At 37.7% G+C, this 18,179-nt stretch overlaps 1 protein-coding gene across 5 annotated transcripts in view; it reads left to right on the forward strand.

The window, feature by feature from the left end:
- garnl3 (GTPase activating Rap/RanGAP domain like 3) overlaps positions 1–18,179 on the forward strand; it is a 50,257-nt gene that overhangs the window by 20,033 nt on the left and 12,045 nt on the right. For 3 of the 5 annotated variants that reach the window (XM_072454574.1, XM_072454569.1, XM_072454573.1), the window contains exons 3-25: positions 4,034–4,108; positions 4,322–4,421; positions 5,080–5,198; positions 5,641–5,705; positions 5,820–5,883; positions 6,018–6,044; positions 7,298–7,373; positions 7,468–7,566; positions 7,640–7,743; positions 9,364–9,472; positions 9,563–9,608; positions 9,694–9,800; positions 10,108–10,223; positions 10,475–10,597; positions 11,842–11,916; positions 12,007–12,121; positions 12,257–12,283; positions 12,353–12,457; positions 13,831–13,947; positions 14,702–14,865; positions 16,552–16,710; positions 17,079–17,145; positions 17,960–18,067. In XM_072454574.1, coding sequence (XP_072310675.1) covers positions 4,034–4,108; positions 4,322–4,421; positions 5,080–5,198; positions 5,641–5,705; positions 5,820–5,883; positions 6,018–6,044; positions 7,298–7,373; positions 7,468–7,566; positions 7,640–7,743; positions 9,364–9,472; positions 9,563–9,608; positions 9,694–9,800; positions 10,108–10,223; positions 10,475–10,597; positions 11,842–11,916; positions 12,007–12,121; positions 12,257–12,283; positions 12,353–12,457; positions 13,831–13,947; positions 14,702–14,865; positions 16,552–16,710; positions 17,079–17,145; positions 17,960–18,067 — 2,167 coding nt within the window. The remainder of the gene's footprint in view (positions 1–4,033; positions 4,109–4,321; positions 4,422–5,079; positions 5,199–5,640; positions 5,706–5,819; positions 5,884–6,017; positions 6,045–7,297; positions 7,374–7,467; positions 7,567–7,639; positions 7,744–9,363; positions 9,473–9,562; positions 9,609–9,693; positions 9,801–10,107; positions 10,224–10,474; positions 10,598–11,841; positions 11,917–12,006; positions 12,122–12,256; positions 12,284–12,352; positions 12,458–13,830; positions 13,948–14,701; positions 14,866–16,551; positions 16,711–17,078; positions 17,146–17,959; positions 18,068–18,179) is intronic. The other 2 variants (XM_072454575.1, XM_072454572.1) reach the window with 1 other exon arrangement.

Here is an 18,179-nt window from a genome sequence, read left to right on the forward strand (position 1 = left end):
TAATTACTTTATCGATGGATGGACTTCAATAAATGATAGCTAGAATGATCATTTCTGGGGTTAGTATTTACTGTGGGTACTCTTTCTTTGTAATAGTGGGAGACTTCTTGTGCTTTTTCTCTACTATGATTAGATTTGAGCTGTAAACTGTTGAATAAATAACTTATGACTCAATGGAAGCAAAGTGTTTGATTTTGTGATTTATTTATGTAAAATAAATAAATCACTAAATTATTATTTATTTATGTTTCATCAACATTTAGAACTGTTATTGGGAGGTAATCCTCCCAAAAACATAGCAGGTAGCATCTAGACCTGGAATTTGTGGTATTGATTTAATTAATTGGTCTTTTCTGTTATATCTGCTGTAGCTCTTGTCATAAACTCTCAATCTAAAATATGATATGAATCAATTAATATGAAATAACTTGATTTGAGTATTTTTACTTTCTTAAAATAACATCTGGAGTAAGAAAATGCTTGTCTTTTTCCTATTTTCAGTAAAACAAGATATGTTATGCTTGTTGTCTTGATAATGTTATTTTAAGATAACCAAAATATATATTTCAAGCACTTGTTAGCTTTTATAAAATCCACTGTATGTTTTGTGTCATAATAAAATATTTTGCCAATAGAATATATATTAATACATCTTTGCTTTCTATTTTATTTTCATTTATTTTTACTTTTTATAACATACCTTACTTTTTTCTTGTGCAAGTTATAATTTTATATAAATTGTTGTGTAATTTGGAGTTTTCCATACATTTGCACAGATTTATGTAGTTCAATAATAATCTGCCATAAAAGCCCCTATAGCAGTAAAATAACTACTGCAAAATATCAGATTCCATGTATGAATAAAAATAAAATGAAGTGTCTTTTAATTTTCATCTTTGCTTGTTTTCCTTATGACTTACGGTTGCCTGGGTGGGTGTCCATGGGGCTGTCATTAGATTAGTCATCGGCAGCAGCAACGTTGTCTTTATAAGGCAGGCGCATATTGATGTGTCGCTGCATTTAGCCTTGCAACAGACCGCCCCAAAGCTAATCAGGTGCCGTGTAGCCGACCAGCCCTTGGAGACGTCGTTTGTCTTTGATTTATAACTCCGCGGCTTGTCTTGCTCTCGCTGTGCAGCAGGTTGTTATTGTTATTGTACACACACACACGAGTTGCAATAGCATGGACTGAGTTTTAATCTGACAGACGGCTGATTGTTTGAGTCCAACTGTAGTGTCAATCTATTGTGACCTGCTTAGACGTTTAGGCTCCAAACACAATGCACAGAGACATTAAGCTTGTAAAAACAGCGGTGTTCTACATAAGATTATAGCCAAATAGCTTTCGTTTAATTACATCCAGTCAGAACAATCAATCCCAACTGTCTGACCAATACACACTTAGCGCTGGGTTTATACCTAATGGTTCGGGACTTGCTCAAATTCGCGAGACTATATCAATGTGTGTGTTACATTGACCTTGGAGAACTGTGGACGCGGGGGGTTTCTGGACACCGCAGAGGTCTGGAGCGGGTTTCAGGAATTAGACGAATACTATTCTCTGTTGTCCTGTGAACCTGCGTTGTGTTAGACAAATGTACACAGTGTACTGCATCACACATGGGCACAATACATCACAACATTACACAAAAGATCTTTTTAATTAGCTCTTATGCATTGATTTGCAACACAAAAGGCTACTTTCTCCAACATATTGCCAATGTTTTATCATCCAACTCAATATGTAAGTATTTTCTCTTTAGTGTCCGTGCATACAATGTGGGCATTGAGGATGCATGTTCCTACCAGATAATCATATCAATCATCAGCAGTCACACAATATTGATTAAGTATAAGCATGCACACCGCTTTAGAGAAGCCAGAAAGTCAATAAAGAAAAAGGTCCATTGGTTGGAAACACAAACATAACAGCCATTGCAGTGTAAAATCTGATAATTACCATTAATTACCTTGAATGTTTTTATTGATTTGCAGCTTGAGGTCTATGTAAATAAAGATAAATAATAATATAATATCGGCAGTGTTTTGAAAAATCCCAGGTATTACATTTGATATTTACTCCTCAGACCCTACTTAATGACTTGGAATAAACTCATCAACAAATCATGGCCGTTAGATTTGTGCTTACACCTGCTCTGACTACCAATCCCCATCACACAGTCAAAGCTACTCAACAGTTGCACTGGTCAAAATTGGGATTGAATCACTAACCATTTTTATATAACTATGTTGATAAAGGGTTGGCCCATATCTATGAATAGTTGATACCCTTAGTTATTTTGTTGTTTTTTTTCTTATTCTTTTTCCAAGTGGCCGCTTCTCTATAAAAGTGTGACATCTTAGTCTCCTCCCTCATCTCCCTTGAGTAACTGAGGTGTTTTATGACTTGTTTTTAAAGAAACTAAGATGGATCCCAATACCCTCCTTTGCCTCCTCTTCCTCCGTGCTCCACTCAGAACACAGAACATCTTGTCATTCTTATTTGCGGCATGATTTTAAAATTAGATACTTAAGATTTGGGATTATACTACAACAGCAAGACAAAAAGACCTAAAAGATACAAAAACATGTAAATCATACATACGTTATTTTTTCCATCCCTATAGTGAGTCACTCTGCATATTGTTTCTTCCTTATAATAAAAGCATTAAGTTTATTTTGAGTATGCCCCACACATGCAGCTACAGCCTCCATATGTCTTTCCAAGATAAACAACAGATAAATATAGTGCCTTTCTAATAAGCCTCTCAGTTTTTATTATCTTGCACACTGGAACATAAATTATAGCATGACCAAAATATGGATTTGTTACAGAAATACGAAAGAAATCCATGGATGGAATCATGGATTATGTACGATTATTGTCATTCTTTCACTCTGTGACAGTTCCTTTAGTCTGTGAACAACTGTATGAAACCCAAATTAGTATTTTGTATACATACATACAGACAGACATAAAAACCAACACCAATATATATATATATGTATATATATACAAGCACACACGCACGCACGTACGTATATACATACGCACATATATACATGTATAGAGAGAATGCGTATGATACATGTGTTAGTGTGGAGGCCCTATATGTCACTCTGGGGTCAAAGAGCTTTGCCAAAGACAGAAGGCAGGAGAAGAGGAGCAGATGAGGAAGAGGATGGGAGCGCCGTCGCCTGGCAACGCAGTGCAGTGTTTGGGTGGGTGTGGGACCAGGAATAGATTAAAGGGGACTGTACAGTTTTTATAGTTTAGAAAGTGGAAAGAGTGAATAAATTTACTACATATAAAAAGCTTATCAAAAAATCCACATTTGCCATAATGCCTTTGTATATTATGTTATGTGTGAGCAATATTTATAATTCTTTCACATACATAAAATCTTATTTTTTTTTAGTATGATTAAACTGAAAAATACGTAAGCATGTGCCTTGGTTTGTTTATGTTTGATATATTTTAAACAATGGACCAGTTACGTCATCAGTTGGGAACAACATTGCTCCAAAGCATAAAGAAAATCAAATGTGTTGGTGTTAGAAATCCTTCCAGATTTTGATCTACAAACAAAAAAGCACAGTCATAACAAATCAGAACATATATGTAACAAATTATACACGTCTGTCTTGAGCTTTTAATGAAAAGTTTGAGCAAATTATACATTCTGTACTCTATTCAGTTGCTGTTCCCCTGTAATGTCTTCTTACCAGAGCTGTACTACTAAGAGTGATGAGTCAGCAAGAGCCACATAATAGGCCTGATAAGTACAGGGTGACAGTCGAGAACAAGAAAAATACCTTTTTATGCAGAAAGGACAGCTTGGAGAATAATGTTAGCATTATGAGGGATTATTACTGATTAAGAAAGTGCTGAAACATGTGTGAGAGGACAGAGTCCCAACCACTGGTCCCATTTGTCCCCCATGATATCAAACATATTTGTGATGTGTTCCTATTAGTGTCATGTCCAGACAGAGACTAATTTTAACCATCTCACTCTTTGTGTCTCTCACAGCTGATTTCCAGCGATGCAGATGGGGCCATACAGCGAGCTGGGCGCTTCAGGGTAGAGAATGGCTCGTCAGATGAGGTACAGAAACAATAGTTAAATGCAGAAAATAGTTACCTAATAATATTTAGTTGAGTATGTACTATTTAGTTCATTCTCTTTTTGAATTGAACTGCAAAAATGAATCAGCCTTTTCTACTACACAGAAAATGTATATTGGTATATTTACTGTAAACAGATTTGAAACAAACTACCACAGTGCCTAAATTGTATATTTTCTGGTGTGTATGGCAGAGTTTGGACCACACTCCAGGAACCTGGAGGCGGACGGATGTCCATCTGGAGAATCCAGAGTACCACACCAGATGGTTCTTTAAATATTTCCTGGGTAAAGGTTAGTACCAGGCTAATGTTTATGCGTTAACCACTCACATCCTTCAACTTACTAGCTCTCGTGCTGCAGTCTTCTTGTCTTTCTCTACTTACCTTTTTAAACTGTTATGTCATTATGTGTTAATAGTCATTAACTTGTGGAAATTCAAGTTAAAAAAAAAAGATTGTATGCTTAAAGAAGAAACTTTAAATGTTATTGTAAAATATATATAGTCATATATTTTTGTTACTTTAGTTCAATAATTGTTTATTAAGGGCAGTTGAAAATGGGCAGTGTCTCTGAAACTTGGCTCCTTCAGACTGCAGCAAACCATCTTTGTCTCACAGCCTGGGCAGACGCACTGTATTATTGGACACAATACAGAGCTCAGGAAAATACTCTAACATGACCTCATCCTGTCTGAACAGCAGGTGACAAAGCCTTTGTAACCATAAGGACATTTTATTAAACATGAACATGCATAGTGAATGCGAGAAAAGAAAAACAGGTCTGTATTATGAAACATGGGCATTAAAAGATGGTCAGCACATAAAAAGAGGACAGAAACAAAAGCAATTGTAGCGTCTATTTTAGTCTTTAACTGTGTCCATCCCAAAGGTAGGGATATGAATGTGTGACTTTGCAGTGTTTGCATGTGTCAAGCTTTTTTGTGCTTTAGTTCACCAAAACTACGTGGGGACAGATGCAGAGAAGAATCCCTTCTTCTTGTCCGTGGTCCTCTCAGACCAAAACAACCAGCGTGTTCCTCAGTACAGAGCCATCCTCTGGAGGAAAACGGTGAGTTCCATCTGCTGCTATGTGTGATCCGTACTACTATGTCACAAACCCGATGGTGCTATTACTGTTAAGCGTGTGAAAATATACCTTGTGGTGACTCAGCGTCACACTGACATGGCAAGATATAATATCGGTCCCAGGCTAAAAAAGGAACCTAACTATTGTGGTCCTTTCCTGCTGCAGATCACAATGATTTATCAAGTTTCTTTTGAATAAAGTTTCTTCAGGCAAATTAAAAAGTTCCAAATGATAGTCCCTCCGAGGAGAATGCATACTATGAGAAGGAATAGACATATTTGCAGTAGTGTTTTTGTTTGCACACACTTGTCGGTATAGACATTTTTTATTACGACTATTTACTGTTTCTGCCAGATTAAAGGACAATTGATGCACTTTGTTCTAACAACCACTATGCTTTTATCTGTGTCACTGCCTCTTTTAGGGCACGTTGAAGATCAGCCTCCCCTACAGCCCCACAAAAACTCTCTCAGTCAAGTCTATCCTTAGGTAAGTGATGTAACGTCTTGTATTTTCTAGATATACTGTATTAAGGGTAAACAGGGTGGTTGGTTTTGACTGTATGCAGACTATGAACTGTTGTTTGTCTGTTGTCTTTTTCAGTGCAATGAACATGGATAGGTTTGAGCGAGGCCCCCGGGAGATTCTTAACCCTGATATTCAGAAGGTGAGAGCAGCAGCCTCTTCCAGTAATGAAACATGGCACCAACCTTTTTTGCTCCAGCCACTGTACTGAGTTTAGCCTCCAGCTGAAAGGCTTCCTCCGTGGGAACGATAACTGCTGTGTGTTCTTCCCCACAGGACCTGCTGGTGTTGGAGGAACAGGAGGTAAGACACTGAACTGGCGGAGGAAATGCTCCGTTGTGTTATTTAAGTAAAAGTACAGATACAGGAGCAGAAGGACTCAAGAAAAAGTATCACATACAAATCAGATCAGAATCAGAAAGGATTTATTGCCATTGTCAATGAACAAAATTAACAAACATAGGATCTTGTCTTGGTGATTCGGTGCAACATAAAACAATGAACAATGAATAAGTCAAAAGAGGAACAATTTAAATCTACTATGGGATAAGAATAACAATACGTTTACTCAATTAAAAAGTAAGTACCTGTTTAAAAATGTACTTGAACTCCAAACCTTTAGGCCAGGAACGTGCTAAAAATAACCACTCAAACCATTAGAAAAGTACTTTCTACTCTTCAGTTCAGTTAAAAAATGTATCGAAGTAGAAAATACAGGTATCTGCTCTGAAATGTAGTGAAGTGAAAGTAAAAAGTATTCACTGTAAAAATGACTTGGTACAGAAACCTAAAAAGTTACTTTTGTACTTCATCGTCATTGTTAAATACAATAACTTAAAACTGCCATAGATCACAGAATCCTTGAGGTCGTGGTGTTTCCAAGATTTGGGGTTTTAGTGGTAATAGTTAGAGGGGGACAATATTATATTATCCTGCCAATATTCAGGCAATATTATGGCTATCTATCAGCGATGTGCTCAAACATGCCTGTAAATGTCTTGGTTGAGGATCAAGTTGCACAAAAAACATAAATAGGCCATAACATTAACAACAAAAGTAAATCTATAACTTTGCATACCCTTGTTTCCTTTCCTTTTTCTTTCTTTTTTTAAAGGATTTTTTCAGCCTGTTGGCTTCATTAGACAGGACAGCTCAGCATGAAATGGGGATGAGAGAGAAGGGAGGACACTGGGCAGCACCCTTGTTTCCAAGATGACATTGAACGTTTCTGTTCTTTTAGTTTTCCCTCAGCTCTTTCTACTACACTTTTATTGTAGATACAAACCCCCGAAACAGCAATTGTGATATTGTCAATTTCTTTTTTCTTTTCTTTTAAAATATTGTTTGGGCCCAAGGGCTTTATTAGACAGGAAAGAACGGTGTTAAATGAGGGATGAGAAAGAAGGGAGGACATGCAGTAAAGTCGGGATTCAAACTCACCTCTAGTAGTTGAAATATCTGACGCAAAACAAAAAATATTCCTATAATAATAAACATCTGGTTTAATGTCTCATGAGTCGTATTTAATATTGCACCATTAGTTTTGTACTTTTCAGGGCTCTGTCAACTTTAAATTTGGTGTCCTGTTTGCCAAAGATGGACAGCTCACTGACGATGAGATGTTTAGTAATGGTGAGTCACTGTGTGTTGACAGGCTCTGTTTTTAATCCTACACGTGGACTATTTTTAAATATGCATTGTCTCATTTTATTTATTTATTTTGTAGAAAAAGGGAGCGAGGGTTTTGACAAGTTCCTTAACCTTCTCGGGGACACCATCACGCTGCAGGGGTGGGCAGGTTACCGCGGGGGGCTCGACACAAAGAGTAAGTTACGCATGCAACGTCCACAGCAGTCTCATAGTCGAAGTAACCTAATACAGCTTTGTGTTTTATGCAGATGACACTACGGGGATTAAGTCCATCTACACGGTCTATCAGGGCCACGAGCTCATGTTCCACGTGTCCACCATGTTGCCCTACTCCAAAGAGAACAAACAGCAGGTGCGTGTGTGTTTTTGAACCTAAAAGTGAACGGCAAAGACATAGGTAGGGCTGTAGTCGAAGTATCGGTCGACTAAGGCACTCCTGGCTCTCAAAATATCCATAATGTCTATGATTATCTGACCATATAGCCCATTGACATATAAATAAGTGGACGTCATGCTATCATGCACCTAGCAACTCGGATGTGAAGGACTAGGAGCGGTCGCTTTTGTTTTTTCCTATAACCGTTAGCATTTTAATAGCCCGCAAAATACGCAAATTATGAATAATCCAAATGGTGTCAGCTGGTACCAACCCATCTACTACATTTATGAGATGCCAAAGCCTCTGTAAAAGTCTTTGATTATGAAAATCTTTTGGTGTTTTATTTTAGATGATAATTAGCGTGTAAAACTAGCATCTGAGCTAATCCATACAGATAATTTGAGAAAAAGATCTCTTCAATTATCTTGTGAGTAGAGAGTCAAGATTTGGTTAATCGATAAAAATGAATAATTGTTACTATTTAGAAAGTAATTTAAATTCAATCTGTTGAATCTGTCCACAAAGTACACCTAAATGTATAGAGCTTTTTTTTTTCTTCAGGATGTTTGATGTTAGAAAGCCGGTCACATACTACAGTATTGTAAATAGAATCAAAGAAAATTAAGGACTTCACTTTTGTTTTGTCAGTGATCTTGAATAACCTGGACACAAGGCTATGTTTTCTAATTTATACTAACCTTTTTTGGTTTTTCTCAAATTGGATCTTGTCTTGTCTTTCTCTGTTATAACATAATTGCGGATTAGTCAGTGGCAATCTCCAGCCACCATACTCCAACTTGAGCTGGTCTTCTTTGTAATAAGAGTTGTACTGGACTCATACTTTGCACGTGTGACACATAATTGGATTTTGTCTTGGGATAAAATGGGCCCTATAATAAGGACCACTGTGTGCTTTGAAAGAGGCTGGTGGCCTGCTGTGTGTCACCCAGACAAAGACTGCAGACACAGCAGAGAATGCATCTGTCCTAGAATAAAAGAAAGGATATACTAATTTGCTGAAGACTAATGAGGTAATAAAAAAAATGTACAGCACATGGTTGGATACATCAACAAAACATTTTAGAATGTACCCTCTTTTTCATTTAGGTCAGGGCTATTTTATTTTATCTTCCATTGGTCCAGATATATAAGGGCTGTTGTCTGGGGGCCGGACTTCAAAACTGGACCACAATTGTATTATTCACATCCAATTGCCAGAAACGACTCGCTGTGTATTCAACAGAAATACATTTTTTCACTGAAGTAAATAAAAAATAAAACAATGTTGCTCTGTAGTCACATAAAAGCCGGACTAAGACCAACCCAGCGTCAATCAGACTCAGTCACCAGACTTGAACCAAAGCAGATCATTTCAGCAGATCTAGAACTAGACCTAGACCTGTACCAAGACTAAACATGTAGTGGGTCACATTAGGCACAAACAACGTCTTGAGCAGGACTAGAACCAGGACGTTCACGTCTTAAATCTAAATAGCATTACAACATCTGATTCAATTGAGGTTAAAAGCTTAGGGTACTGAGGAGCAGAGCATCGCATTGTCTTCATCTCCGCTCGTCTGTCTTGTCGTGCAGGTGGAGAGGAAGAGACACATCGGAAATGACATTGTTACCATAGTGTTCCAAGAAGGGGATGAGGCGTCGTCGTCCTTCAAGCCTTCGATGATCCGGTCACACTTTACTCGTATCCTACACCGTGTTCGTGTGTTTATCAAAAAAAACACTAGGTACATACAACGTAAATGCGCCTGTGCTTCCTGAACTGCCCTTCCAGACATTTTTGCATTAGTCAGGTACAATAGCCAGAATGACAGTTACAGGTGAGTTCACTGTGAATGACATTACCTTTTTGTCGTGTCTTAATGAGTGTCGAGTTTCATTATGTGTCTTTGCTTCTTGCGACAGGTTGAAGATATTCTCAGAAGAGAGCGTCCCGTTGTTTGGACCTCCTCTCCCGCCTCCACCTGTTTTTACTGATCACCATGAATTCAGGGACTTTTTACTAGTCAAATGTAAGATCTATAACAAGCAAATGCAATAATTATGAGAGAAATGATTTTTAGGGGGCTTGTATTTGTCAACATAAAAAACTGACTTCAATATAAAGTGATACACCAAATAGTTTCATTACTTTCTTATGGCATTTCTAATTTCATTTAGATTTACATGCTAATCCTGAAATGTGTCAATTAAAACATCCCAAAAAAGATAAAACATTCAGATATACGTTTGCCTTCACCAAAAAAAAGCAATATTTTTCCTTATAATATACACAGTATATTTGGACTATAATGTATGTATGTGTTTGCTTTCTTGCAGTAATCAATGGAGAGAAAGCCACATTGGAGACGCCAACGTTTGCCCAAAAGCGCCAGCGGACTCTTGACATGTTGATCCGCTCGCTTTATCAAGACCTCACGCCTGACTTGCACAAAGTATGTCCACCGTTAATACCACTTCCTGTTAAATTTTCCTTTTTTGTGTGCCTGTGTGTGTGTATTTTGCTGCATTTCACTTTTTTCATCTGCACCACTCTGGTGAAATGCTGCTGTAATGTTGACTTGAGGCTCCCTGTTTTAGAGCTTGAATAACCGTTTCCTCTGCTCCTTTCCTTCTAACACTGGCTTCTTGCACTTTCCTCCTGCGTGTCTGTTGTGGCTCGTATGTGTTGGCGTGTGCTGTACAGGTTCCCTTCTCTCCCCAGAACATGCTTAACCGACGGTCCTTCAGTGACGTCCTCCCAGAGTCTCCGAAGTCCGCGCGCAAGAAGGAAGAAGCCCGGCAAGCCGAGTTTGTCAGAATAGGCCAGGTAACGGCACCATGAATACAACATGAGGCTAATGGACACGGGACGAAGTGTTCACTGCACAACGTCTATAAAAAGACAGATGCAAGTTGCATCAATAAATAAAAAGTAACTCACCGCTATGCAGCTTTGTAGAAACGACTTTCTTGAAATATTTCTTGATTTAAAAAAAGCGAGAAAATATAGACTGTGTTTAAACTGTTATATCTATCTACTCCCCAGATACATAGGTAAAATAGGTCAAATCTAATTGCTTTTACTGCTAACAATTGCAATGTTGATTTTTTCGTAATTGCAAAAATAATTGGACATGGCGGTCAACTTGTTTGTTATAATTTAGTGTCTTGGTTCAAAATCAGAAAGCAGAACGAGCCTCACTTGAGTCTCTATCTAGTGTTGCCAGTTCTTGCATCTAAATCCAGTGTGTTTAAACCTCTGTGTCCTCTCTCTGATCTGAAAACCCAGCATCTGAACCAGTCATGAGTCAGAGCCAAATATGAATCATGGCCTGTTCATGTTCTGAGAATGAGAAAAACCTGTATGTGTCCTCAGTCTGCAGGTTAAAGCACTGGCAACCCAGGTTCAGTTGTGATTGTAGTTTTTTCAAAACAAGAGCGCAGGCAACATTTCTTTTAATATGTCTTCTTCTTCTTCTTTTTTTTTAATTTCTCACTAAGTTACTTGCAATAATATACACTACAATTACAGTTGCTGAGATAAGGATTAAAACTATATATATCATTTTGTATTTTATGTTTACATACATTTGATGTCGGTGTAATCCCTCATTGATTTTCCTATCTTATGCACACTCTTTTTTGTCTGTAGCCCTTGTTCCTGTTGCTCTTTATTTCTCAAACAACAAAACGGGCCGTAACAAAGAGAGGCTCATGTGTTCAGCTTTTGTTTGTGTTTTTTTATAGACAAGGACATTGTTTACTGCAGATAAAAGACTGTGTGCTTTTGTTTATCAAGCAATTCATTAATAATTAAACACCTCACATTATTTCCCCTAAAACCACAATTGTTCAAATAAGAAAGAAATGGTTCTGTAAAAGGGGCGACAAAAAAAAATACATCTCCAGTTTTGTAAGCCTTTTGACCATTTTTTGGTCGTTTGACGTTTTTGAACTAAAATTCCTGTGAGAATTTTTTGCAATGTGATGTGATGTCAGAAAGAGATGAGAAAAGAAAAGATGGACTTTTGGTGCTTTCTAAAAGGGTTGATTCTAACATTTGCTATTTAGGCTTTGAAACTCAAGACCATTGTAAGAGGAGACGCTCCCACAAGTCTTGTAACTACAGGCATCTGCAGGAAGGAGGTAAAGGGCAATTTTTGTAGTAGCAAAATGTTTAATGTGTTAAAACGGAATTTTTAATGGATGTATAATGTTGTCTCTTTTGGTATTTAGCCGTGGGAATCTCAGCCATTCTGCAGCACGTTTCCAAATGAGATCGTTTGTGCTGATTCCTGGGGCCAGTCTCTGCTCGCTGCCACAGACACAGCGGGTGTCATGCTATTGGACGGTGAGGTCAAGCTAATCTATATGTCCCCATTCAATAACCCCCACCCGTTTTTAACCATCCACTCAATACGGCCTCATCAAAATGCCAAGGTCAGCGGCTAACACGATGATGCTCACGATGTTGTGTCTGTTACAGGCACTGATCCAACGCTGCCCAGTGCTGGTGAGTGGTACTCAGTGAACACCAAATACTTTTGAAAAGTTGAGTAGCATTTTGGTCTTTTCTCTATAGAAACCACGGCCGTGCCATCTGTTCAGCTGTTCGACAAAACAATGGTGGTGAAGCAGATGCACGTTCTCGAGCCTCAGGACCTGCTCATCATGAGGGCAGACAAAGGTAACGAACAAGTAACAAGTCATCGATATAATAATAATTATTAGAACAATATGATAATACATTTATATAGCACCTTTCATACATGTTAAACAAGCAGTTCAAAGGGCTTTCCATGATCAAGCTCATAACAATAATCTATGAAAGTAGGAAGTACAAAAACAAACAAAAGAGTCTGTTAGATTTAAGTCTATTTTTGATAGTTATTTATCTTTATTTTCTATTTCATGTCTCTATTCTCTTGCTGTTTTTGAACTGTGCATTTAAGATCTGGAAATTCACTGGGTCAAATAACGGTTCTCTTATCTTATCAAAACTAATTAAAAGCTAGGTTATAAAAATGTAGTTCAAGTTTGGATTTAAGAGTAGTAACACGTGGGCTTCTCTGATGTTTTGAGGCAGTGTTCTCCACAGCGCTGGAGCAAAGAAACATAAAAGCAGCATCTCCAATTTTCTTTCTTCTCTTTTATTCCGGATTTTTAAAAGACCCATGTTCGATGCACACAGGGATCTTGGTGGGTTGTAGCGCTTTAACATAACGTCACTCAACATATGCAAAAAGAAAATGATTGACATTAATTTAAAATGTATGCAATGATTTAGTTCTGAAATATAGTTAGTAATTGGAGGGTTAATTAATACATTTTGAAAATATAGCTTATAAATGAACACTTTTTGGTATTTGATTTCCCTTACACTTTTAATTTGACTCAATATTAAAAAAAAAAAAAAATTAGATTAGGGCTGGATTAAATTTTACCGTTTCTTCTCAAAATCAAAATCAAATCGACTTTCATTATTGATTTTATGAACAGGCAATCATTGTCTTTAAGCAAACACAGCACACATCTCTTGATCCAAAGTCTGAAAACCACATCTTTTTACTGAATCGCTCACCTAATATCATCCAATCTTATCATTGACAATTAGACATGACTTGATCAAATTTTCCATCCCTATTTGAGATGAATCTGTTATTAACTGCACTCGCTTCAAATGACTCTTTGTTTAGATAGGGTGTTTCACAAAACCTACATACAATATTAGCCGAGGGTGTCAAAACTGCACAATATACTTCATCCTAAGAATAAACGTCAACTGTCTGAGCAGCTGCAGGCTCTCTCATTTCCCCCTAAGCATTAAAGTCATTAATTAGCCTTCAGATAATGAGCTAAAATTGACTTGACTTTGATGGTGGCCGTTTGTCACGACTCTGTGTGCGTATTCAGAGAACACACGCCTTAAGAAGTCCTCCTGTTATTGTCATTCTATCGTTTATTGGTGGGAGGAAGAAATAGGAACATAAAAGAACCAGAGGAGAAGCCCAATAAAGACTACCTCATCCAAACACGACTCCTCTGTGCTTTTTCTTCAAGGGAAAGACGCGCGGCTCTATGTTTTCAGACTGAGTGCGTTAAAGAAAGGCCTCGAGGAGAAGCAGCTCATTAGGAGCAAGTGTGACAGCCGAGAAAACAAGCTGGAGAAAACCAAAGGTATAACAACAAGCACAGACATCCAACACACACATATACACGCACTTGACACTTACAGGCAAATATCAAACTCGATAGAAAACGGGATATTGAAATGAGAAGTTATTTATGACGTTATTTCATTTACCAAGCCATCAGGTTTTTGTTTTTCTCTTAAAGGAGCCATTTTATGCTTTTCTTCACCATTCGTAGATCATTATTTTACATTTTGTTAATTATTAACTGCAATGTTGATCTAAAATGGCTTGATAAGAGTTCACTACCTTCTCTTCATTGTGACGTTTCACCAAAACAAGGGGAATATTGTAATTTACATTTTTAACATTTTAACATTTTTGAAAAGTGGCCACGTGACGTTTTAGAACCCGAGGTGTATCGCTCATGTCTTCATTTTTGAAACAGTTACAACTATGATAACTCTGAGCACATGGGCTTCGGATACAGGACAATATATTACTCAAAATACAACGTCGGGCAAACTAATGATGAGGTAACACTGTTAAAAGCTCAATAAAGTTGATTGTTGAATGTTCCCTTTAAAAATGTACATAAACATTTTTTTTAAAAGTCTTGTGACTGTAGTATGTAACTTTCAATTTAAGATGTTTAAAGTTTAAGGTTTAAAACCCTTTAGCATCTACTGGTGAAGTGACCTTTAGTTGAAGCGTGGATCACAGTGGAGAGATGCCAGAGTGCAGCCCATATGCCTTTATGTTTCGTCTCTGACTGTGACTCGGTGCCCTTTTTGTCCCAGGCTGTCATCTGTACTCGATCAACACCCACCACGGCTCTGAGCTGAGGATAGTCGCAGCCATCAGAAATAAACTGCTGCTCATTACACGCAAACAGCCGCGATTCGAGGGCCTCGCCGGGGCACCTGGAGTGGACACGCCCGTGGAGGAGTTTCAGTACATAAGGGTACGTCTGCAAGACGCCTCTTTAACAGGGCTGGAACTGTAATCAACTAGTCAATTATCATTTCTATTTGAGACTTTTAAAAAACATCATTAGCCAAATAAAGGTGGAAATATAGAGACTGAACGATTGTAGCTAGAGAATATCTAAGAATAAAATGTAGTATTGAAGTTGTATTTTTTGACACTGATTTGATGATGCCACTGTCTTTAGTGTAAAACAGTCTTTTCATGTGCGTTTTAGAGTCTGTATAATCCAGAGAAACATGAGGATTATCAAAATATGACCATGATTAGTTTTGATAGTCAAGTAATCATCAAAGCAGCCCTACTCTCTTAATAATTTGATAAATGAGGGTCTAAAATTGCATTACACAGCCATTTTATGAACATTAAATACATTTTCTAATTTCTAATTAGTCATAAACCTGTAAAATAAAAGTACTTTTCATCATAAGGATATGATTTAAGTGCAAATAAAATCGGTTTATCTAAATAATTTGTACAGCTTGGAATTTACAACATTATTATTACAATTGTTTATATTTATTTGTGTCATTTTATATTGTTATAGGGGGCTAATTATTAATAGATTTGGGGAAGTTTGAGTAATGCTGCTTTTCACATAGACGATGTACTATACAGGGCTGGGCGATATTGACAAAAATTAACATGGATATTTATTTGGAGTATCTAAATATTTAAAAGATAATATGTCAATCCAACAGAAATGTGTTTAAACGTGTCTTTAAAAGTACTAGTTGAAGTTTAATATCAGACAAATGTGAAATGTCTGTAAAATGTATCACCAAAGTGTAGACATATCACTCTATACCTTTATTTGAAAGTTTACTACTTATTCAGCTTTTTTTGTTGCATTTTTTACTATAAAGATATACATGGTGCTCAATAATCAAATTTCTCTAAATTCCTTATACTGATACTTGTATTCCATTTGAGCGTTAATCTGCTTTATAGGGGTTATGCTGGTGGCATCAGAATATTTATGGGTTTTATCAGTGAGTGTCAAAAACCACAAGAGCTCAAAACTTAAGTAACATGTGCTGCTACAATTTGAAAATTAAAACAAAAGTCTACAACTCTGCTAAATTTTGAGTTTGTACCTGAAACCTTAAAGAAGAAAACCATAAAACAGTTGTAGAAAACCAGATAAACAACAGCTCACATTTATGATTGATGCAGACTTTTTTAAAGGATTTTTTGGCCCGTACGCTTTATTAAACAGGACAGCTGGGATGAATTGGGAATGAGAGAGAGTAAAACCTTCAGAACCGAGATTCGAACTCATGACACTGCAGCCGGCTGCATGTGGAACCTGGCATATGTGCTGCCACCTTAACCAATCGACCATCGGGCAGCACATACTTTGTAATGAAACGCAGCTCTACACAGTCAGAGAAACAACAGAGTAACTACTTCTTCAGCTTCCAGTTTGCCATATAAACTTAATTTGAGCTAAACAAAATCTCCACAGGCAAAAATTAGGCCTGAAAAAGAAGAGAAACACATTTTATGAGTTGTGCTGTTTGGAATGTTTCAAATAAAAGAATGTGGCTGCATAACCTCTTTTCACATGATGTTGTTATCGCAGCATGCCCTCTTTTTTCTCCTCTATGTAGCACACATGTTGCTCTTTGCCATCTAATTTACCCTCATTTGGCCCTGTCAGGAAATCTGTCTGTGCGACCCGCCCGTGGTGATGGCTCTGGTGGACGGGCCGACGGGGGAGAACGACAATATGATCTGTGTGGCCTACAAACATCAATTTGACCTGATCAATGAGAGCACGGGCGATGCCTACCGCCTCCATCACGTAGATGCCAACAGGGTGAGCGTGCGCTGACACACACACACACACACACACACATTCACACACAAACCTTCTTCTGTTTGCTTTCATGTGACGTCCAGAGCTTTCTATAGTGGCCGCTGTGTTTACCAAGTGATTAGATGGTTTCCTGGCTTGTCATTTACAGCTGCAGGAGAGACAGGAATGTGAATGAGCAGACTTCAGACTGAGCAGCTGCGTCAATGACATCTCAGTCTGCTTTCATTATCACGGCTCACATTCAAGCTACAGAGAAATTAAATGGCTTTATTCTTGTCATGTCGAGGGTCTTTGACATCACTGTGATTCTCATTAAAGCTGTAAATCTTTCCCTTTTAGCTGTTCAACGGTTCTGCCTCTGTCTACAGGTAAATTTTGTAGCAGCGATTGATGTGTACGAAGATGGAGAAGCAGGTCTGCTTTTGTGTTACAACTGTGAGTCCCTTTTAACCCGACTCCCTTCTGGTGTTAATTGATTCATGCTTCTGTCTCTAGAGTGGCAGCTTAGACTTAATGTGTTCCCTGTCTGTGAGGGGCTTTGCTGAAAAAAAAAACAGTATATCTGAAGACAACTGTGTTAGAAAAGGCCATTCCCTTTTAACAATTGTACATTATTTTATTCAAAAAGCTAAAGGTCATATATAATTGCTTATGTATATTAGTATAATGTCCTGCTTATATCGGTAATCAATATTACAGTGCAATTATATCGTTTTTAAAGCAGGGCTATTCAACTTAATGTTCCAGAGGGCCAGATTTTTCAGATGGCTAAGGTCTCTGGGCTGAAGGTGCACAACACCCCATTTTGGGTGCGGTGACACACAATGTCCCCAACACTGTATCAATAACGGATTAGATTAGATATGTGGGAGAAATAACATACTAAATGCTTTACCAACATAGCTTTGCAAAATTGCCCATCCAATACTGAACCAGGACTAGTACTGGTCTGAGCCAGGACTAACCCAGAATCAAAACAGAGAAACAAGACTAAAACCAATACCAAACCAGGTCTAAACTTGTGCTAACCCAGAATTAAATAATAAACAAGTATTTATTTTATTTTATTTGTTTTAAATACCTGGACAATGGGTCATGGGCTGGATTAAATTGCTTGGAGGGCCTGATTTGGCCCCGGGCTTTATGTTGAATAGCCCTGTTTTAAAGTATTAAAACAATTGGCAACTAACAATTCCTTGACAACTATTGAGTTATTTGGAGTTATTAAGTAAGTTATTTGTTTTCTCAGATATTTGTTACTACAAGAAAGTGTGTCCTTTCAATGGCTCCACGCCGATGATCCACTCCAACACCTCTGACTTCCACTTCAGTTGGAACCAGATGCCAAATGCAATTGGTATGTAGCCATGGAAACAATGGGACCGCACCCTGCAGTCATCTCTATGGCAACACTGTGTGTAGCTGCAAGCATCCAAGCGGGTTGTTTGTGTGTGTGTCTGTGTTTGTGC

Source organism: Eucyclogobius newberryi, unplaced genomic scaffold, assembly GCF_026437365.1.
Source record: "Eucyclogobius newberryi isolate DKJ021-1_F unplaced genomic scaffold, fEucNew1.0.hap1 SCAF_2, whole genome shotgun sequence".
Lineage (NCBI taxonomy): Eukaryota > Metazoa > Chordata > Actinopteri > Gobiiformes > Gobiidae > Eucyclogobius > Eucyclogobius newberryi.